The 17,334-nt window shown below is 42.5% G+C and overlaps 2 protein-coding genes across 7 annotated transcripts in view; one reads left to right on the top strand and one right to left on the bottom strand.

Annotated features, from left to right (window-relative positions):
- The window catches only part of PARP9 (poly(ADP-ribose) polymerase family member 9), a 542,373-nt gene that overhangs the window by 497,055 nt on the left and 27,984 nt on the right, over positions 1-17,334 (top strand). The window lies entirely within an intron of this gene.
- The window catches only part of PARP14 (poly(ADP-ribose) polymerase family member 14), a 45,104-nt gene that overhangs the window by 21,217 nt on the left and 6,553 nt on the right, over positions 1-17,334 (bottom strand). For 3 of the 6 annotated variants that reach the window (XM_075152816.1, XM_075152813.1, XM_075152815.1), the window contains exons 1-2: positions 1,209-1,441; positions 25-164 (exon numbers count right to left, since the gene is read on the bottom strand). In XM_075152816.1, coding sequence (XP_075008917.1) covers positions 25-164; positions 1,209-1,407 — 339 coding nt within the window. In that variant the 5' untranslated portion in view covers positions 1,408-1,441. Of the gene's footprint in view, positions 1-24; positions 165-1,208; positions 1,442-3,614; positions 4,368-4,591; positions 4,767-5,308; positions 5,455-6,604; positions 7,199-7,297; positions 7,505-8,389; positions 8,558-9,609; positions 9,673-10,195; positions 10,346-11,287; positions 11,379-12,383; positions 12,606-12,886; positions 13,121-14,586; positions 16,842-17,334 lie in introns of those variants that run through there. The other 3 variants (XM_075152812.1, XM_075152817.1, XM_075152814.1) reach the window with 2 other exon arrangements.

Below are 17,334 nucleotides of genomic sequence, written 5' to 3'. Positions count from 1 at the left end.
GTTAGGATTACAATTTTTATTCACCTTTGTGGGAACTAATTTTTCTTCAAATGCCTCCTCTTCAGCAGCTAGTGCTGTTTCAGGCTCTGTGACAATCAACTTCAATTCTCCTTTTTCTCCCAAATACAGCTTATGAGACTGTCTCTCAAGAACTCGTTGCTTCACTAAAAACCAAAAAACCCCAGTGACAATCTGAATAGAAATACAACTTTAAATTACGTAGCACTTTTCCACCATTACATTAGGACACATGTACTGTCTCACAGAATAAAAGAGCTTTAAACTCGTAACACTAACACAGCACGCATGAGGCTTTCCTCCCGAAAAGAAACGGAAGAACAGCAGAGGATATTATTTCTGCAAAAAAACACCAGAGATGCGAAGCTCAGCTCCACCACACGTGTCCTGGCTGGTGTCCAGCCGTCAGCCCCGCACTGGGGCTGCAGCACGAGGGTCCCAGTACCGGCCCCACGCCTTGCACACCCTCCTCCAGCCAGCATCGAAGTGGCTTGGGGCTATATGTCCTGAACTTACCAGCTGAACGAGCCAGCAACTGGGAAGCATGGCAAGACAGAAAAGAAAGAAGTGTATATATGTGTGTTTATGCACATATATGTACATGGATGTATAAGTATACATTTAACACAACTGCAGCTAAATGCTTTCCACCTTGCTGCAAGTTTATATAAATATGTGCACATTATCTATGTCGTATTTTTAATATATGTCTGTAACTACAATATATATTAAGCTATATTAACATAAGCTTTTATTATTCCAAGTGTCATCCAGCAAATACTACTGTGCATCAAAATTAATATATATGTATATATACCTGGTAGGATATATTTATTGACTTATAGCCTAGTGTTATTCAAAATGCAATCTAGAGGCTAGTACTAAGCACTGAATTTAAGCATATATATAAGCAAAGACATATTCTATATTGCATATTACAGGATGTATATAACGTATTATACAGTATAGATGTGTATATTACGTACTAGACAGCATACGTGACATTATAAATAATAATTAAGCCAGTATATGTATTTTAACTTGCAGAAAGTTACGGCTTGTGAGTTACAACTCACCACAGGCTCACTTCTACCGGGAGCTGATACACTAACCCAGTTCCCGGCCCCCTGGACCCGCCGGCCCGGGCCCCGCCGGACCACCTCACCCCGACCTCCGCCCCGGCCGCTCACCGTCGGGACGGGCGAAGCAGACGAGGAGGTGCCCGGTCCCGGTCCCGGTCCCGGTCCGCAGCTCGCACTCGCCGCCGCCCGAGCGCTTCTGGCTCTGGAAGTAGCAGAGCAGCTTCTTCCTCAGGGCGGGGGGCGGCTCGGCGGCGCCCCAGTCGCCGCGCACCAGCAGCGGGAAGGCGCCCGGCCGCTGCCCCGCCATGGCGGACCGGCTCTTGCCCCCGCTGCCTTTCGCTTTCGTTTCCCGCCGCGGCGAGGCGGGCGGGGCGGGGCGGAGCGGGGCGGGGCGGCCCGCGGCCTTTCCCGGTAGGCAGCGGCAGCCGGCGAGGCCCGGACGCCGCGGAGAGGGGCGAGGCGCTGCGCCGGGACGAGGCACCCGCCCCTGCCGTCTCCTCTGCTGCCGTCTGTCGCGACACACCTCCGCGGGCCGGCTTCTCCTCACCCGCCCCGGGAGGGCCGCTCCCCGGGCCTGCCGGTCGCAGCTTCGCACCTGCGCCCTGGCGCTCCTTTCCCCGGCAGAATTCCCCAAAACACCCAAAGCTGCCTCGGGCGCTCCCTCCACGTTACAAAATGTCCTCTCCCTCTCTGTGCTGGGAGCTGGAAACCCACCCGCTGCTGGAGGAACGAGGTCCCCTCGTACTCTTCCTCCTCCTCCCTGGCCTTTCGATTATAATGAACCCGTCTGGAGAAGCAGCGTTGTTTACTCGTCACCGACGCAGAGCCCAGCGCTACAGGTGTCTGCTCCGCGCTTGATGCCCTAGGCACCAGTAATGCGAGCACTGGTGAAAAAACACCTTGGTGTCCTCCACAGCTTCTTGTGGTGATGGAGAAGCTGAGAACAGACGCATTACTGTCCCCTGGAGAGAAAGTTCACACTGGTACAAGTGACCTACCAGCTGCAGCGAAGCACCTCGAGCCATCGCCTCTGGCTCCTGTCGCGTTGATGAACCGGTGGCCGTGTGTATTTGTTATAGGATAGATTAAGTAATTAATTTTAAAAGCAAAACTTAAGACTTTTGGCCCTACGCCCATACCTTGATTTCAAGCCCTAGGAATTCAACAGTCAGCATTTTTCAGCAGTTAGAAAACTGACGTAATCAAAAACAATAAAGTCCAAAGCCAGTGGTTCCCCCGCTGTTGCCGAGGGAGTGCTGGGGTGGAGCGCGAATAAACAGCCTGATGTTTATGGCTGTCCTGGTTTCAGCTGGGATAGAGTTAATTTTCTTTCTAGTAGCTGGTCTGGTGCTGTGTTTTGGGTTCACTATGAGAGGAATGTTGATGGCACATTGATGCTTTAGTTGTTGCTAAGTAGTGCTTACATGGTCAAGGACTTTTCGGCTTCCCAGGCTCTGCTGGGTGCACAAGAAGCTGGGAGGGAGCATAGCCAGGACAGCTAACCCAACCAGCCAACAGGGTATTCCATACCATATGATGTCATGCTCAGCATATAAACTGGGAGGCATGGTCCAGGAAAGGGGAATCACAGCTTGGGGACGGGCTGGGCATCGGTCGGCAGGTGGTGACCAGTTGCATTGTGCATCACCTGCTTTGTGTATTTTATTATTGTTATTATTGTTCTACTTTGTTTTATTTCAATTATTAAACTGTTTTTATCTCAACCCATGAGTTTTCCCACTTTTGCTGTTCTGATTCTCTCCCCCATCCTACCGGGGGCGGGGATGGTGTGGTTTAGCAAGCAGCTGTGTGGTGTTTAGTTGCTGGCTAGGGTTAAACCATGACGATGGCTCTACCAAGATACTTGCAGGTTCACATTATTTCGCACCACCTTCCCTAGAAAAACATGTCCCTGCAATGATTACTGCTCACATGGACACACTAACCCATGGCCAAACTTTAAAGTAATAGCAACCTATGTAAAGCAAGTATTGGAAGATTTTCTCTTAATCATCCAACCAAATAAGAAGTCAAACCTGATACATTCAGAAGAGTTTTTAGAATTGGGAGGTGCTGCATCACTCTGCTTTTTCACAGGAAGATCTTACAGTATCTAAGGCTGTGAGAGGCATATTTTTTTTTATTCTGTCACCATGCTACAAAGAAGATGAAGTTGCTTTGCTTCCCCCCTTCCAACATAGAACCTATTTATTTAAGCCTTAACAACCCCCTCCGCACCCCTCTGCTTTTCTTTGCTCTGTTCATTTCTCCTTAGATCACAGGAAGGTTGCTGCAGCTGGTATATGACAACAGAAACACCTTCTCAAAATTTACTCTCCTGTCTCTCTTAGGCTATATACAAGTAACTCAGGCAACTTCTATAGAACCTTTTGTTATTAACCTGCCAGGGAAAGTTATTGTATTAAAAACAAGCAAATCCATATTTGAGACGTCAAGTTCAGTGGTTGAAAACCAATGCTAAATGGTTGGAGAGGTTTAGACAAACAGAAGCCATTAACTACAATTAGTTTGTTTATTGAAAACCACTGTATCATAATTCATGATGCAGACTGTCATTTACAGCGTGTAAGAAGCCATCAGAAATGCAACATCGAGTGGGTAGTGGCTGAAAGAAGATCCCTTCCACTCCCCCGCCAGTGCTCCCCCCTTCCTAGTGCAACTAGGATGGCCATAAGGCTGCATGGAAAGGCTAATACAGTATAAAGGCTTGATATGTAATCTAGCAGCAGTTTTCAGTAGAATATTGAGCTCAAGTGTCAAATATGCTCAGCTACTCTGAGTGTAAACAAGCAGTCTACTTCAGTGCTATCAAAAATTGCCAGAGGTTGCTTAAATGCAAACAAGCTTTAAGAAATTAGCTTGATAAAACTAGTTCTTGCTTTCAGTGTGTATTTTGTTATAAGTGTTTCTGTCACAAAGACTGAAAGACAAGCAATCTTGGCTGCAACCAAAATGCTTATCTAGTGAAAGTGATAAGGTATTCTGGGTAAGCTTGAATGTCATTAAATATGATAAACATGGATGGCTGGTTCACATTATCAGTTGAACTATCAAACAGATCTGTAGGGTTACTAGCTTTTTTGGCTGCTGGAGTAATTGATCCCACTGTCCCCCGAGAATATTCTCCAACAAGAACTCGAGCCAAGTATATGTACTTCTTCCCATTTGCATCTGGTTTAGAGTAGGTGTCGCTGGCAGAATAGCTGGCATTAACAGCAAAGTATGTTCCGTTCCCAAAGTTTGCAGCTGTAGTCAGAAAAACAAATGTTTGTGAGTGTTTCAGTAGCAGCAATCACTTATCTGCCATCTTCAGAGCCTGTGAATCTGTTCACAATTTTGCTTTTTATTTGCAATAGGGAGATTTAACAAAACAAATAATTGTGCTTACAAGGCAGGACTATACAGATGGCATGGCAAATCAGTCCTAGCTCTATTCAGGAAAACAAGAGTTGTTTTGAAATTCACATTACCGTGCATTCCAGCATAGCTCCGGTTAAATCCATGGTTGTTAATTAAGGTTAACGACTCCTTACTTGTCCCATGAAACAGAAACCTCTCATTATTTCTGTTGCCGTTTTTGTTATCCATTTCACGCTTTTTTATTTGGTAGGCCTTCCAAAAAAATGGGTTCTGTACCCTTTCAATCTGCAAAGTTTGCAAGTAAGACAGACAGACAGAAAGAAGGTTGCTGTCACGAAAAACATTAGTGTATCAACAATTCAATCTGCTACCAAGATTCTCCTCCTAGCTCCAATACACATATACCAGATTATGAAATAAGTTGGCCAAATCATTCTTTGGCATGACGGACAGCAGAACCCAGCTCAAAACATGATAGAAGCACTCCGTGGGAAACAATATAGGACAGTTTCACGCGTTTCTGGGGCTTAGATGACATGCCTACCTGCAAAGCACACTTGGCTTAAGCAAGCAAATGCTGTGCTCTACTATAGCAAAAACAATTTAAAGAAAGAGCGCTCTCCCTTGGTGCTGAAGAAGCGACTGCTTAAGAGTTGTTCCAAATATCTCAACTGCAACGTTAAACTGATGCTGATTGAAGTTAGTGACAGCCATAAAGACTTGTCCAACTTCAGAAATCCCAGTGAATTTATTTTTCCACTGTTATTAGTATTCCTCATCACTTGCTATCAAAGTATTTATGCTCCGAAATGATGACACGCTTTTACCTTTTCAATTTTTAATGACGGACAGGTCTTCAGAAACCTTCCCTGCACATCTCTATATTCTCTTGTTTCTGGTTTTAGTTCCACTATTTTGAGTCGCTGGTTTTGCATATCGTCCCACGTTGCAGGGAGTACTGTTGACTCTTGATCTGCAGAAGAAACATAATCAATCATATTTAACCAAATCTTCTGCATAAAATGAAATATGCCCTGCTACAAACCCTTCTAAAAGCCCATACACCTAGCTTATCACTAGTGCCTACTGGTCTTTGTCAGCCAAGAGTATTCCATGGGTCTTTCACCAGAGGACTAGGGCGTTGTAGTTTCTAGTTTGCCACTGCACTGGCAATTGATGTGCCCAAATTGGTAGTTCCTAGACAAATCTGTTCTTCACAGCTGAAGAAGGATCCTTTGCAACATCTTCTAGCAGCAGCGTTCCCTGCAAATCAAGTTTTCAAGGACATGGAGGAAATGCAGCTTTACTGAGTAGTTAATTCTCATCAACTAGGAGACTAGGAGCAAAGCAGCTGAACAAGGAAGGTTTTAAATTAAAAAGTTCAAGAATATACTCTCCATCTGAAAAGCTGAAGTCTTCCCTTTCTTCCCTTCTCTCATTTCATGTGAGGCCTAGTATCTAGCTGTATTGTTAAACAGCAACACTGACTGATGCATATGCTACAGATATCCGGCATTATAAGTTCCCTCAATTAGACGTGACAGTTTTTGGTAAGAGAACAAAAAACAAAAATCTGAAAATACGTGCAGGAGGCATTACTCTAAAGGCGCACTGAGAGCTGCGCAGTTACTTAAACCTGTCCACTTTCAAGCGTTAAGTGGACAAAAAAGTTGTTCCCATTAAGGTATAAAATGTGCCCCCGTAAAACTGAGTCAAGGCAGGACAAAGAAAAATAATACACTGGGAAAAGTCCTGTATGGATGAGTAAGAAAAAGGTAGCTCCTTATACTGTAGAGGACCAGAAGTAAGTGGAAGAGGGTACATCTCAAAAACAGAAATGAGCTGAGATCTAGAATGACAACTGCTACAAACATCTAATTATTGCTAGTAAGCCTGTTAAGAACCTCAGAATGCATTACCTACATTTCAAAAAATTTTAAATAACTGTAGGATTCTTTTATTGTTGTTTCCCAATGCAGTCCCTTTCTACATTCTCCAGAAATGGACCTGCACAAAGCTCCTAACAATATTTTGCATATTCTTACCATTTCTTACTCTTACTAGGCTGGATGCAACCTGGTTTCAGTGTGGGAATGTCAGTCTGTCAAGATGCTTTTACTTACCTTCAGATTTATTGACACGTATAATGGGTGTATGTTTTCCTTGGTCATCCATAGCATATCTAGCTTCTGTATTCACTGTGTATTTTTTCTTACCAATGATGACTGAAATATCTTTCTGCTTTCCCACGAAAGCATTTTCCAAGTGCATATTTGTGAGACTGTCAAAGGGCACATAGGAATCCTTTTCAAAGTATTTCCACTCAATTAATTTTTGTAACAGTTCTGCCCTGATCTCCTCTTGTTTAGCAGCGTTTACCCTGTGGATCATTTCTCGAATAGTTGAATAAGCAATCCAGACATCTTTCTCAACACCTGAAATTTGAATAGAGGTACTATCCAAATTAAGATAAATTTTTAATTTCTTTTGTAGGTCATGCAGTTCCTCAGTCTCCGCTTCACCGAAATGAAAGACAGACTCATCTGCGATTTCTATTTGAAACTGTTCCTTTAAAATTGCACTTTTCAAGCAGTTTTCAGCTTCTTCCACTTTCTCTTTGTTTTCACCACAAATCTGCACAACAGCCACGTCCATTTTCTTTTCCAAAACTACTTTGGTTTTTTCCTTTGGGGAATGTTTCTCAGACCTCCAGAATGCTACATTGAAATACACAAGTGTTGTAATTAATATTAACCATTATCAGCTGGTGCTAAACAGATTGATCTATAACCTGTATTGAAGTGATATCTACTTACATGTTAACTTGGAAAACAAGGATTTGGCTGCTGGTTTTGCAGAACTTTCTCTTTTCTGCATGCTTGTATGGAACACACTCAGCAGATGTGGCTGAAAGATGACAACTTTAATAGTTTTCAGAGATGGAGCAGAGTTACTTCTTGCAAATTCAGTTACTGCATCTATCATGTTGTCAGCTACTGCAGCTGGATCACGGCCTGCCTCACCTGAAACAAGTTACAAACATTTTGCGTTTAAAAAGTGTTAATAACTGTTACAAATGGTTAAAATGTCTTTAAAAGAACAGTTATGAACATACCCACCATCACTTGGATCATAAACAGATCAGAAATAACTTCAGGCTGGCAATTAGGAAAGGTTTCTATTTATCAGGAAAAGGAGGTTCGAGACCACCTCTCCAGCAAGGGAAAAATGGAAGTTTACTTTTGTTGACATGGCAACTGCTCAGGTTGTGATGTAGATGATATGGCTTGGTTACCTAATAGGCCACAGGCCTGATGCTCAGTGGCCCAGTAGCCAAGTCTTTGCTCAAAAAGCAAGCCTAGTTCTATTCATGCGAGAGGTCCCTGCATGCATGGGGCCCAGTTCTGGATTCTCTGACTCTAGAGATTTCTACTGAACTAACTGAAAATAACAAGAGAAGAAAAAAGGGACAATCTGGCCTTTCTGACAGGTTCACATTCCATCCGTGTCAATCCTACTTGTGCGGCTGCTAGCCAGAGTTGCATCATCTACTGATTTCAGCAATGGAGAAGTAGCTCCCTGGATATTCTCCGATGAGCTGCCCAGACATATCAGGCTGCTGTGACAAATATTTATGGTTCTCCAGGAAGTACAGACATACCTTTGAATCTCTGTTAGCAAGGAAGCGTTGGCTCTAGAGCACTCATACTCTAGAGCACTAACCGACTGCAAGGAGTGAAGTTCTTTCTAGATCTTCATAAGCTTCTAGTAACAGTTTTAAAGTCTGTAGTTTCTGAATATATTTTCACCAAAGAATAACCCCTCCAGATAAATCAAACTCATTGCTTGAACCCCAACATCACCAGAATCACATGCACTGAAACCCATTTCAAAAGAGAGACACAGACCTGTTCCAATTGCTGGGAAGGTGACAGAGGTGTACTGCTGTAATTCACACTCCTGAAGCACTTGGGAGACTAGTGCCTTGATATCATCTTGGGCAACAAAATGAATTATTTTTTTGCATGGCAGGCTTCCTGCTTGGGTGGTGATATAGCTGCTATTAGGTAGTGAGGCTGAAACATAAGTAGGAGAATGTAATCAATCAACAATTATCCACAATATAGATGTGTACTAATCCTCATTAGGAGATAAGAAATGATGACAAATATGCTCCAGGATAAGCTTCAAGTCTCCTTCCACAAACTGTGCAACCACCTCCCTGTGTTTTCACTTTCAAGGCACAAGGATTTATTTTACGTTTGTAAAATATTTGCCTCGTTTGGCAAATACATTTTGTGTGCGCCTTTATTTGTCAAGTTTGGTCTGCAGACTTGGAGAATTTCATGCAGACTAGTACTACATTCTGTCTTCATGAACACACAAGCATGCCATCTACCCTCAGGCTGCCTAGCTTGAATTACCCTCTTGGCCTGCGCAACAGAGGTCTACCTCTTATCACCTCCACATAATTCTTTTCCTTTGATTGGTCTTCCAAGCTGACCTCCACACCAGCGTCTTTCCCACTTCCCTTATTTTGTGGTGTTTTAAACCACATACTTGTCCACCCTTACTCCCCATTCATGATATCTGCTGTTCACTAGCTCAATTTGGTCTACAAATAAATGCCTCTTCTGAGGCAGGAACTCAATTTCACCAGCTTTCCCTCTTGGTCACACAGAGGATGTGGTAGTGGGTTGCTAGTTAAGCCAACAGCAAACATTTTCTCACTCGGGAATGACAAAAGAAGTTGCAGGTAGACAATTGCTTCCAGTGAGGTATGGTTTCTCTATTGACATTTCTGCCAACATCATCCCTTGCGCATGGCTCTGTTCGATGTAGACTCAATTTGTTTTTATCATGGAAAGCTTTCTTGGAATAAGAGGATGCAATAATAACTAGATTTAGTTCTTTACATATGCTTAGAAGCCCTCTCTTCTTGAAGATTTTGCTTTTCTTTCCCTCATTAGATGTTTTACAAATACCACATTAACTGATTAAAAACTAGCTGATGTAACATAGTGCATAATACAGATGGATGTACAGTAGGCACTCAGAAAGTATTCCAACAGATTCCCTGCCATGCATGAACACCTTCAGAAAGGAGGTCAGTAATGTTGTACCATACCTAGTTGAGCACATTCATCTTCAACTGCTTTTCCAGCACCGTTCAGAATTGCTCTAGAGACACCTTAAATGAGAAGAGGCATACGAATCCACTGTTACTACTGTTAATGCCATTAAAGTCCCATCTGAGGCAGAACTGTGTACCACATAGCATCTAAAATATCTCAATCCTGATAACTGTAAAGGTTACAATTGAAAAGCAGTGTTGCCTAAATTTTAGGCTTATGCTTTTCAATTCAAAGCGATGTCTAAAGTACCTAACAAGTTTCACTGAGGTCAAAACCTTATTGAGGTTTGTCTTCTCCTTTAGTCCGAGAGATGTTCTATAAAAAGATTCTATAAAAAAAAAATAAAATTATTAGTTTCCCTTGCTGCAAGCCTTAAACATGCTATCCTGTAACATATATTAACAAGAAAAAGAAAGTTTCAGACACTTCCTAATTGAACCTTTGTACCCTAAGAAACAAAACAGAAACCACACTGTGAAACAAAAGGGTTTGAAACATTGGAAAAAATACTTCCTACTCTTCTTCTCCAGCCCTTCCAACCACATGTACTGTTTTCACACATAATACCAACTAAAATACCTGTTTTGAGGCTGAAGGTTTGGTTTGTTATGTTTACAATAACATCTCCGTCTTCCTTGGTAATATCACCTTCTGCCACCCGGAACACGACGGAGCCAATCGTCATTTCATGTACGTCCTGTGCTGGGGTTGAAGGGGTACCACAGAAAGCTGCAGGGAAGAAATACAGACCCTGAGCAGAAGGGAGCAATGAGGTAAGTGCTAAGGGACTTGTTCATGGGTACAACGCCTACAGAGACCACAGTTTGCCTCCAGACTCAGCCAGTGAAGAGGACTGCCTCCTCACAGGAGTCTCTGATCAACCTTCACCTATTCCCATCATTGCTATTCATGCTGAGATGGCAGAAAAAAAACTTGTTTTGCTGCACACCTGGTATACAGACACTACTTGGCGGCATTTTGCTATATAAACCTTTGCGAAACTCCAAGGTAAGAGAGCAGCAAACTTTCCAAGTCTCACTCCCTTGCTCCTCTGACTCACAGAATTTTCAGGCAGATTCTCTACTGTGTGACAGGAACTTTTTACCTATGCATTATTTGTAAAAACTTGGTTAAGTTTTCAACATGTAACTTATTTTCTACACTCTGCAGTTCCATTAGGCTGGATAACGCCAAAGATATTTCAGTTTGGTTTTGCTATTCATCTGAACATGTAAAAGATTGAAGAGTATTCCAAAGAGGCCACTTTAAGACATATAACCAGGAACTCGCTGCCTTCCCAGGACATTGGAAGACACCGACCTGCTCACGATCCAATCAACTACTGCAGCAGTAAGAGAAAAAGCCCTACTTGTGCCCTCAGCACATGATAGCTTCTGCTGTCCTGATTTGTAGGGGCACTATCCAGATAATGAATCACAGGTACATTTTTTTTTTTCTTAGCATCTCCAACACAGTTTCAGACATTACAGACACTCAGCCTGAAAATACTATGTGCTGCCTTTACAGCAGCCACTTCAACTGTTACTTGGATTTTGAGAATGACATGCTCACCAAACAAATATCTAAACATCCATAATGAATACATTCCCTGGAATATTTAACAGAATAAAAAAATCCACTAGGCACACAACTTCTGTGAAACAAGCTTACCTGTGCCTCGGCTAGCCTTAGGTGGAGAAGTCTTCTGCACTTTAACGTCTACAGTATTTCCACATCTGTTCTCAAGTTCATCTGAAAATTCCTAGAGAAGGAAACTACAATCAACCCCCGTAGAAGTGTTTAGATCACACAGTAGAAACAAAAGTTTGAAAAGTAAAGTTAAAAATAATTTAGAAAGACACAAATTACTTCATACCCTCTGCCATAATGCTGATGGCAAGTCTTGACATACTGTTGTTCTCAGAGAGCAAGGTTATTCAGTGTGAGCACAGACAGAATTGATAAATAACTAAGTCAAAGCCCTAGTTACCATTCCAGAGGGATACATTAACAGATGGGATCCTTACACTGAGGGGCTAGTTTACACTCTAACTCAAGTCTTGCAGCTAATGCCACCCTCCTCTATGCACAATAGCTCAGGCTTTAGCGCAGTAACCTTCAAGTTTGGCCTTTCAAAATGTATTAGCTACTGCACAAAATCGCAGAAGTCAACAGATGCACAAACTTATTTGGACATTAATTCACAGTGTGACTGTTCGCTTTTGAGAGATTCACATGTGAAATGAGTAACTTGAGCATGGATATAGAAAATTTGTGCTAACGTGATACTGAATAAAGGGGGATGCGGAATACGGATACATTTCTACTGGAGAAGTTTACCAGCACAGCAATCCTAGCATAATTATTCTTCCTAAAATGACACTAGCACTCCACTGGAAGCACTCCTTTTTCCAAGAGTGAAGGCATCTATGCAGGAGTTGCAGCAAATTTATCTGTAGGCAAGTCCTATGTACCGAAGAATTAGGTGAGTTCATGAGATAAAGAGTAATTACACTTTCGTCTGTATTAATGCCAGGGAACAGAAAAGGACAGGAAGGAGCAGGGCTGTACAGGACAGGCAGGTGACCATGAGGGGTAGAACCAAAAAGAGAACTTTCAGTACAGACAAGAGAGACTGTCAGCAAACTTCTTTAGTATAAGAACAAGCACTCTGTGGATTCTTTGGAGATCATCAGATAGCCAAGTATCATGAGATAGACCCAAATAAAACGGCATATAATAGAGACAGAAAAACATGGTACCTCACCTGAATGTTAGCTGTGTCTTTTGGATGCAACAGAAAGTGAACTTCCTCAAGAGAATTTACTCCATTTTCACGACTGAATTCAAACACTTTGTCAAACAGTAATTTAGCAACAACAGACCTTGGGAATCCTAAATTCCCTGTCCCAATTGCTGGGAAAGTAATTGACTTTAAAGATAATTCCTCAGCAATCTGCAGGCATTTTGTGATGATGTCGCCCAAGACCTGTAAAGCACAATTATTTTTTCAATTACTGAAAGTAATTTTTTCCAGTATGTGCAACGTAGCACTTTCCCTTTTAGCTATATCTTGGTATTAAAATACAATAATTGCATACATCACAAGGACTATACTAGTCAACAAGGGATTAGCCACACAGCTAAAAAAGAACAGCCCAAACTCTCTCATCTCCTACAAAACTGTCCCTCAATTTAAAGGAGAAGTTGCATCAAACCCACTATAAAGCCCAGTCAAATTAGAGTTCAGGCAAACAAAACCCCTTATACCTTTAGAGATGCATGTCTCTGGGACCACGCAGGTACGACAGCATGAAGCACGACACTGCAACCTAGATTGTAACCTTCTGTTTTCAACACAGATCCTTCCTGAGGTGTTCTTCTTAGGCCTTCTTCTTTCAAGTCCATCTGAAGCATTGGCCCTGCCTTGCTTAGCAAAGCCTTAGCGAGTGGTCCTTGATCAAGCCGGAGATCTTTGGAAACACTGATGACAACAATGTCTGTCTGAAAAACATGCAAGCAAAACCTCTAGTTTTTAAGTATCAAGTCTTTTAGGTATCAAGTTTTAGGTATCAAAATTTAATCAAATACAGCCTGCCTGCTGATTTACAATGTAAATGTTTGGGACCGCAATCTGAGAGTGAACAAAATTTCAGAATAAACCAGAAAAGTTATGCTCAGTTCTAATACCATAAGCCTGCCTGGAGCAACACAAAAATTAACAGTGAAATTAACTTCAAGCCAACAGGAGCAAGTTAAAATTCTGCATTCCTGGGCTACTCATTCTACTTCCATTTGAAAAATGTTTATGAAGTTCATTCTCTAAGAGAAGCTTGCAGACCAAAAATCTGTGTTCACTGAGGTAAGCAAGACCTTCTATACATGACTGGTCTAGTGAAAAAGGAGGAGCTCAAAACAAACAAGGCTGGAGGAAAACTACGGAGGAAGAAGTGAGAAAGGCAGTAACTCATAAGGGAGAGAAATATAAAGGGCTATGAACATTGTATCAAGCACTATATTCAGCTCCTCAGGAAGGACCTCTATATGCATTCTAATGTATATTCTGCCCTGGCCAACTGGAGGAGCTGCATGCACAAGCTGTGGGAGGCATCCACTCTGAAAGGATTTGCTGGCCGCTATGGAAAGGCTTCTGAAAGAAGTTGCTTCCAGTATTGGTGATCCCAGTAAAGTAGCTATTGGCCAGCTAACAGCAATTCAATACTGGCGGCAACTGGAAATCGATTAGTGAAGTTGGTTCTCCACAGGCAATGCAATAGCAACTGCACATTGTGTGCCAGTGTGCATCAATCGCGTAATGGATAATAGCTCCCCAGACCAATATCCTACAGATGCAGGGAGAACCAGACTGGCTGTGGGCCCAGGGCTCAGACGTGCATGGCTGTGCTGCCTCAGGACCCCAGTGGATCTGAGGGTCCAGATCCTCAGTGGCAGCCCAGCCACTCTCACACGGCAGGGTACTCGCGTTAACTAACACCGAGCACCCTCTTCTGCTTTTGCGCTAGTACCACACTCTTGTAATCAGGATTTCTGGGAAGGTCAATGCTGCATGCAGGTGGTTCCTGCCCAGCAAGGTAGGGTCAGGGAGGTTCAGAGCCCAGAACCATTCCTGCTGACCCCAGATGCTTCTGCTAAACTGTAATGCACCATGTACCACAGGGATCTGTGTGCCTCTGTGTCAGTAGATGACAAAATGCAATGCTGCACAGCCATCTGTATTTATCGTGTAAGACAGTCATCTAATAGCAATTCTTATTATCAGCCGTGATAGCCAGTTTCAGTAACATATCAAACATGTTACATTGCTATTTACAGATGATGGTCCAAGATTGGTCATTTTTTGGTTTTGTGTTTTGTTTTTTGGGGTTTTGTTTTGTTTTTTTTTTTTTTTAAAAAAAACAAACACAAAACCACACTTGATATTTTAAAAGCACATAATTTAAAACACTTACTGTAGCATCTTCAATGCTTCCTTTTTTCAGCATGATGTTAAGACCTTCCTCAGTTGTTACCAATGGGAAGTTCTTGCTATTTTGAGAAATTTTGCTTTTCCTAGGCTGATGACCTGTACTGGTCTGATGCAGTGACCTGTAGGAAAGTGAATCATCTGAAAACACTTCTGTCAGTGCCTTGCTGAAAGCCTGAATGTTATTCTGTGCAATATCCACAAGATGAACCTCCTTCAAGCTCCTGTCCCCCATGGATTCTTCCAAGGTCTCCTTGATGGAGGATACAATCGAATACGTACACAGTTCCAGTGGGAAGCCAAAAATCCCTCCACTTATAGCAGGTAGAGCTATGGAACGATGATTGTATGTTTCAGCTAGCTGTAGACTTTTCTTCACTGTCTTTCTTAACAAGTACACGCACTTTTCTGCTTCATCCTTCCTCCACCTGGGCCCAACAGCATGAATGACGTTCTTGCAGGGCAGTTTCCCAGCACTCGTGATAACCGCGCACCCAGGCTGCAAATTCCCGTTCTTCCTCACCAGCTCGTCGCACTCCTGTTGCAGCTCTGGACCAGCTGCTTTTAACAGTGCCTCAGCAAGGCCACCAATGTGTTTTAAGTCTTCATTAGATGCATTTACCACAACATCAACAGAATGAGTGCACAAGTCAGCTTTATAAACTGCTATTACAATTCCACCTATGGTCACCTGCCTATAGGGCTTGCCTATATTACTGTGTTCTTGCTGTTCTTCCAGCTGTTCTTCTGACTGCTCTTCCAGCCTGACTAGACACTTAAACTCTTGTTTCACAAGAGCAGCAAAAAAGCATTCTCGCTCTTTGAAATACGACTTGGCTCCTGGCTCTCTAATTACCACACGCTTATAATGCAGGCTGGACAGAGTTTGCTCAACTAAGGTGACTCCCTTCAGCACTTCTCTTCTCGGCCCACTCAAGAATATAAGTCTACATTTCTTCTGTGTGCGAAAGTCAACTTTCACACCTCTATTCTGTAAGTCACCCCAAACATTGGTCTTCTCTTTCTCAAAAAAGATTATGACCGCCATGGGCTTTCCTCCAATGATCTTTTGTACTTGCGTGTTTTCATCTATAAAGTTAAAAAGTTCCTCAAAGGCTTTTGCTACTGCTTGAGAACAACCAGCAATGATGACCTGACTCTCTGCCTGAGTGACTGTTACGGCTTCATTAGAGCAGTTTCGCTTGGTGAGTATCCTCCATTCCTTCTTCTGGAGGACTGACTCATCCTCCAAAGTAATGCTTTTGTAGTCCAGTTCCTTCTTTATTTCTTCTTCTGCTTTTAGGAGATCTTCAGGAGAACTCCCTTTCAAGATGATGGCTTCTGTGCCAAGCTCATAAAAGGCACTAATTTGTTTTGACATAAACAGGCTCTGTGACAGGGTTTCGTTATCAATATGCTCTAAAAACTGGAAAATATAAGGGTGGATATTAACTGTTTTCTTTGCCATTTTGCGTATATTATCTAATATTTCCCCTTTTACTTTGTAAACTTCCTCAGGCATTCCACACAGGTTAATTAACTTATGATCATTTGTAGAAGATATCTGCAGGGCTGGGAACTCCATATGAATTTTTTCTTCAAGACCAGTACTCTGTAAAATTGCATATTCCCCTGGACCCATTACCACCATTTCTTCAGTTCTTTGCTTTTCTCTTTCAATGTGTCTGGTGGCCTCTTCTATCAGAAGCTTCAGTTCTTGCTCAACATCCTTCACAACTTCTTTTTCACCTATCAGAACAACTAAATCCTTGGAAATACATGGGATTATCAGAACTTCATTGTGGGTGAAGCGGTTTCTAATGGCTTCCCACACCTCTGTGCTTACTGGACATTTAATTACTTTGTACTTCGATATGCTATGGGAAAATGCTGTGGAAACATCTTCATTCCATGTCTTGATCAATCGAGATACTAATCTCTTCTGCTCAGACAAAGTAGCTGAAGGATGCAAAGTAACTTTTGGGTCTGCACAGCGGGGTTCAGGCCATGTTAGCACACAATTACACTTTGCCATTTCACAACTTATTGCCTCAATTAGCCTATTATTTCTCTGCAAGTAACCCCAGATATACAGATCCAGAGGCACTGTAATTGGATCTGGCTTCTTTATTTGTGGCCCTTCCTTTCCATATAGAGCTGTTCCCAGTGAGATGTAGTAAGGATAGACAAAGATCGGTGTTTGGTCGAGTGAATGCTGCTTTGCCAAGATATTGGTTACATCTAAAACAAACAAACAAAAACCCAAACAATCAATGCTAGCACTTAAAACCAAAGAACACCTGCTTTTTTTTTCCCCCCAAACTTTGTTTTCCACATAATAATGGTCATTATGTCTAAGAACAGTTTTACATTAATTTTCCCCCCTTCCCAGATAGAAGTAATGCCAAATTATTGAAGAGTTACTGGTTTTAAATGCCAAAAACTAAGTTAGAGAGAGACAGTTAAGAACCAACACTGTCCACCTCCAGGAGGAGGTATGCACAGCACTGTCTCTGCCCCCAATTCTGTTACATGCTGTACTTGAAGTGCCCAACTCAGTAGTTGTCTGGGCTATTACTCAGCAGTATTAAACCACAGCTCCTCCATTTCCCCCAAAAAGGGGAAACTTCAAATTCCCTTCAGCTCTCCCCTTCACTGCAATGCCTCCAGCTTCCCCCTTGTCCTCCACCTTCCACAGATGTTCATGTTTCCGTCACTGGCTGGACAAGCCACA

This window comes from Calonectris borealis, chromosome 6, assembly GCF_964195595.1.
Source record: "Calonectris borealis chromosome 6, bCalBor7.hap1.2, whole genome shotgun sequence".
NCBI lineage: Eukaryota > Metazoa > Chordata > Aves > Procellariiformes > Procellariidae > Calonectris > Calonectris borealis.
The sequence above is the reverse complement of the archived record's forward strand: the minus strand, read 5'-3'. Positions and strand labels throughout refer to the sequence as shown.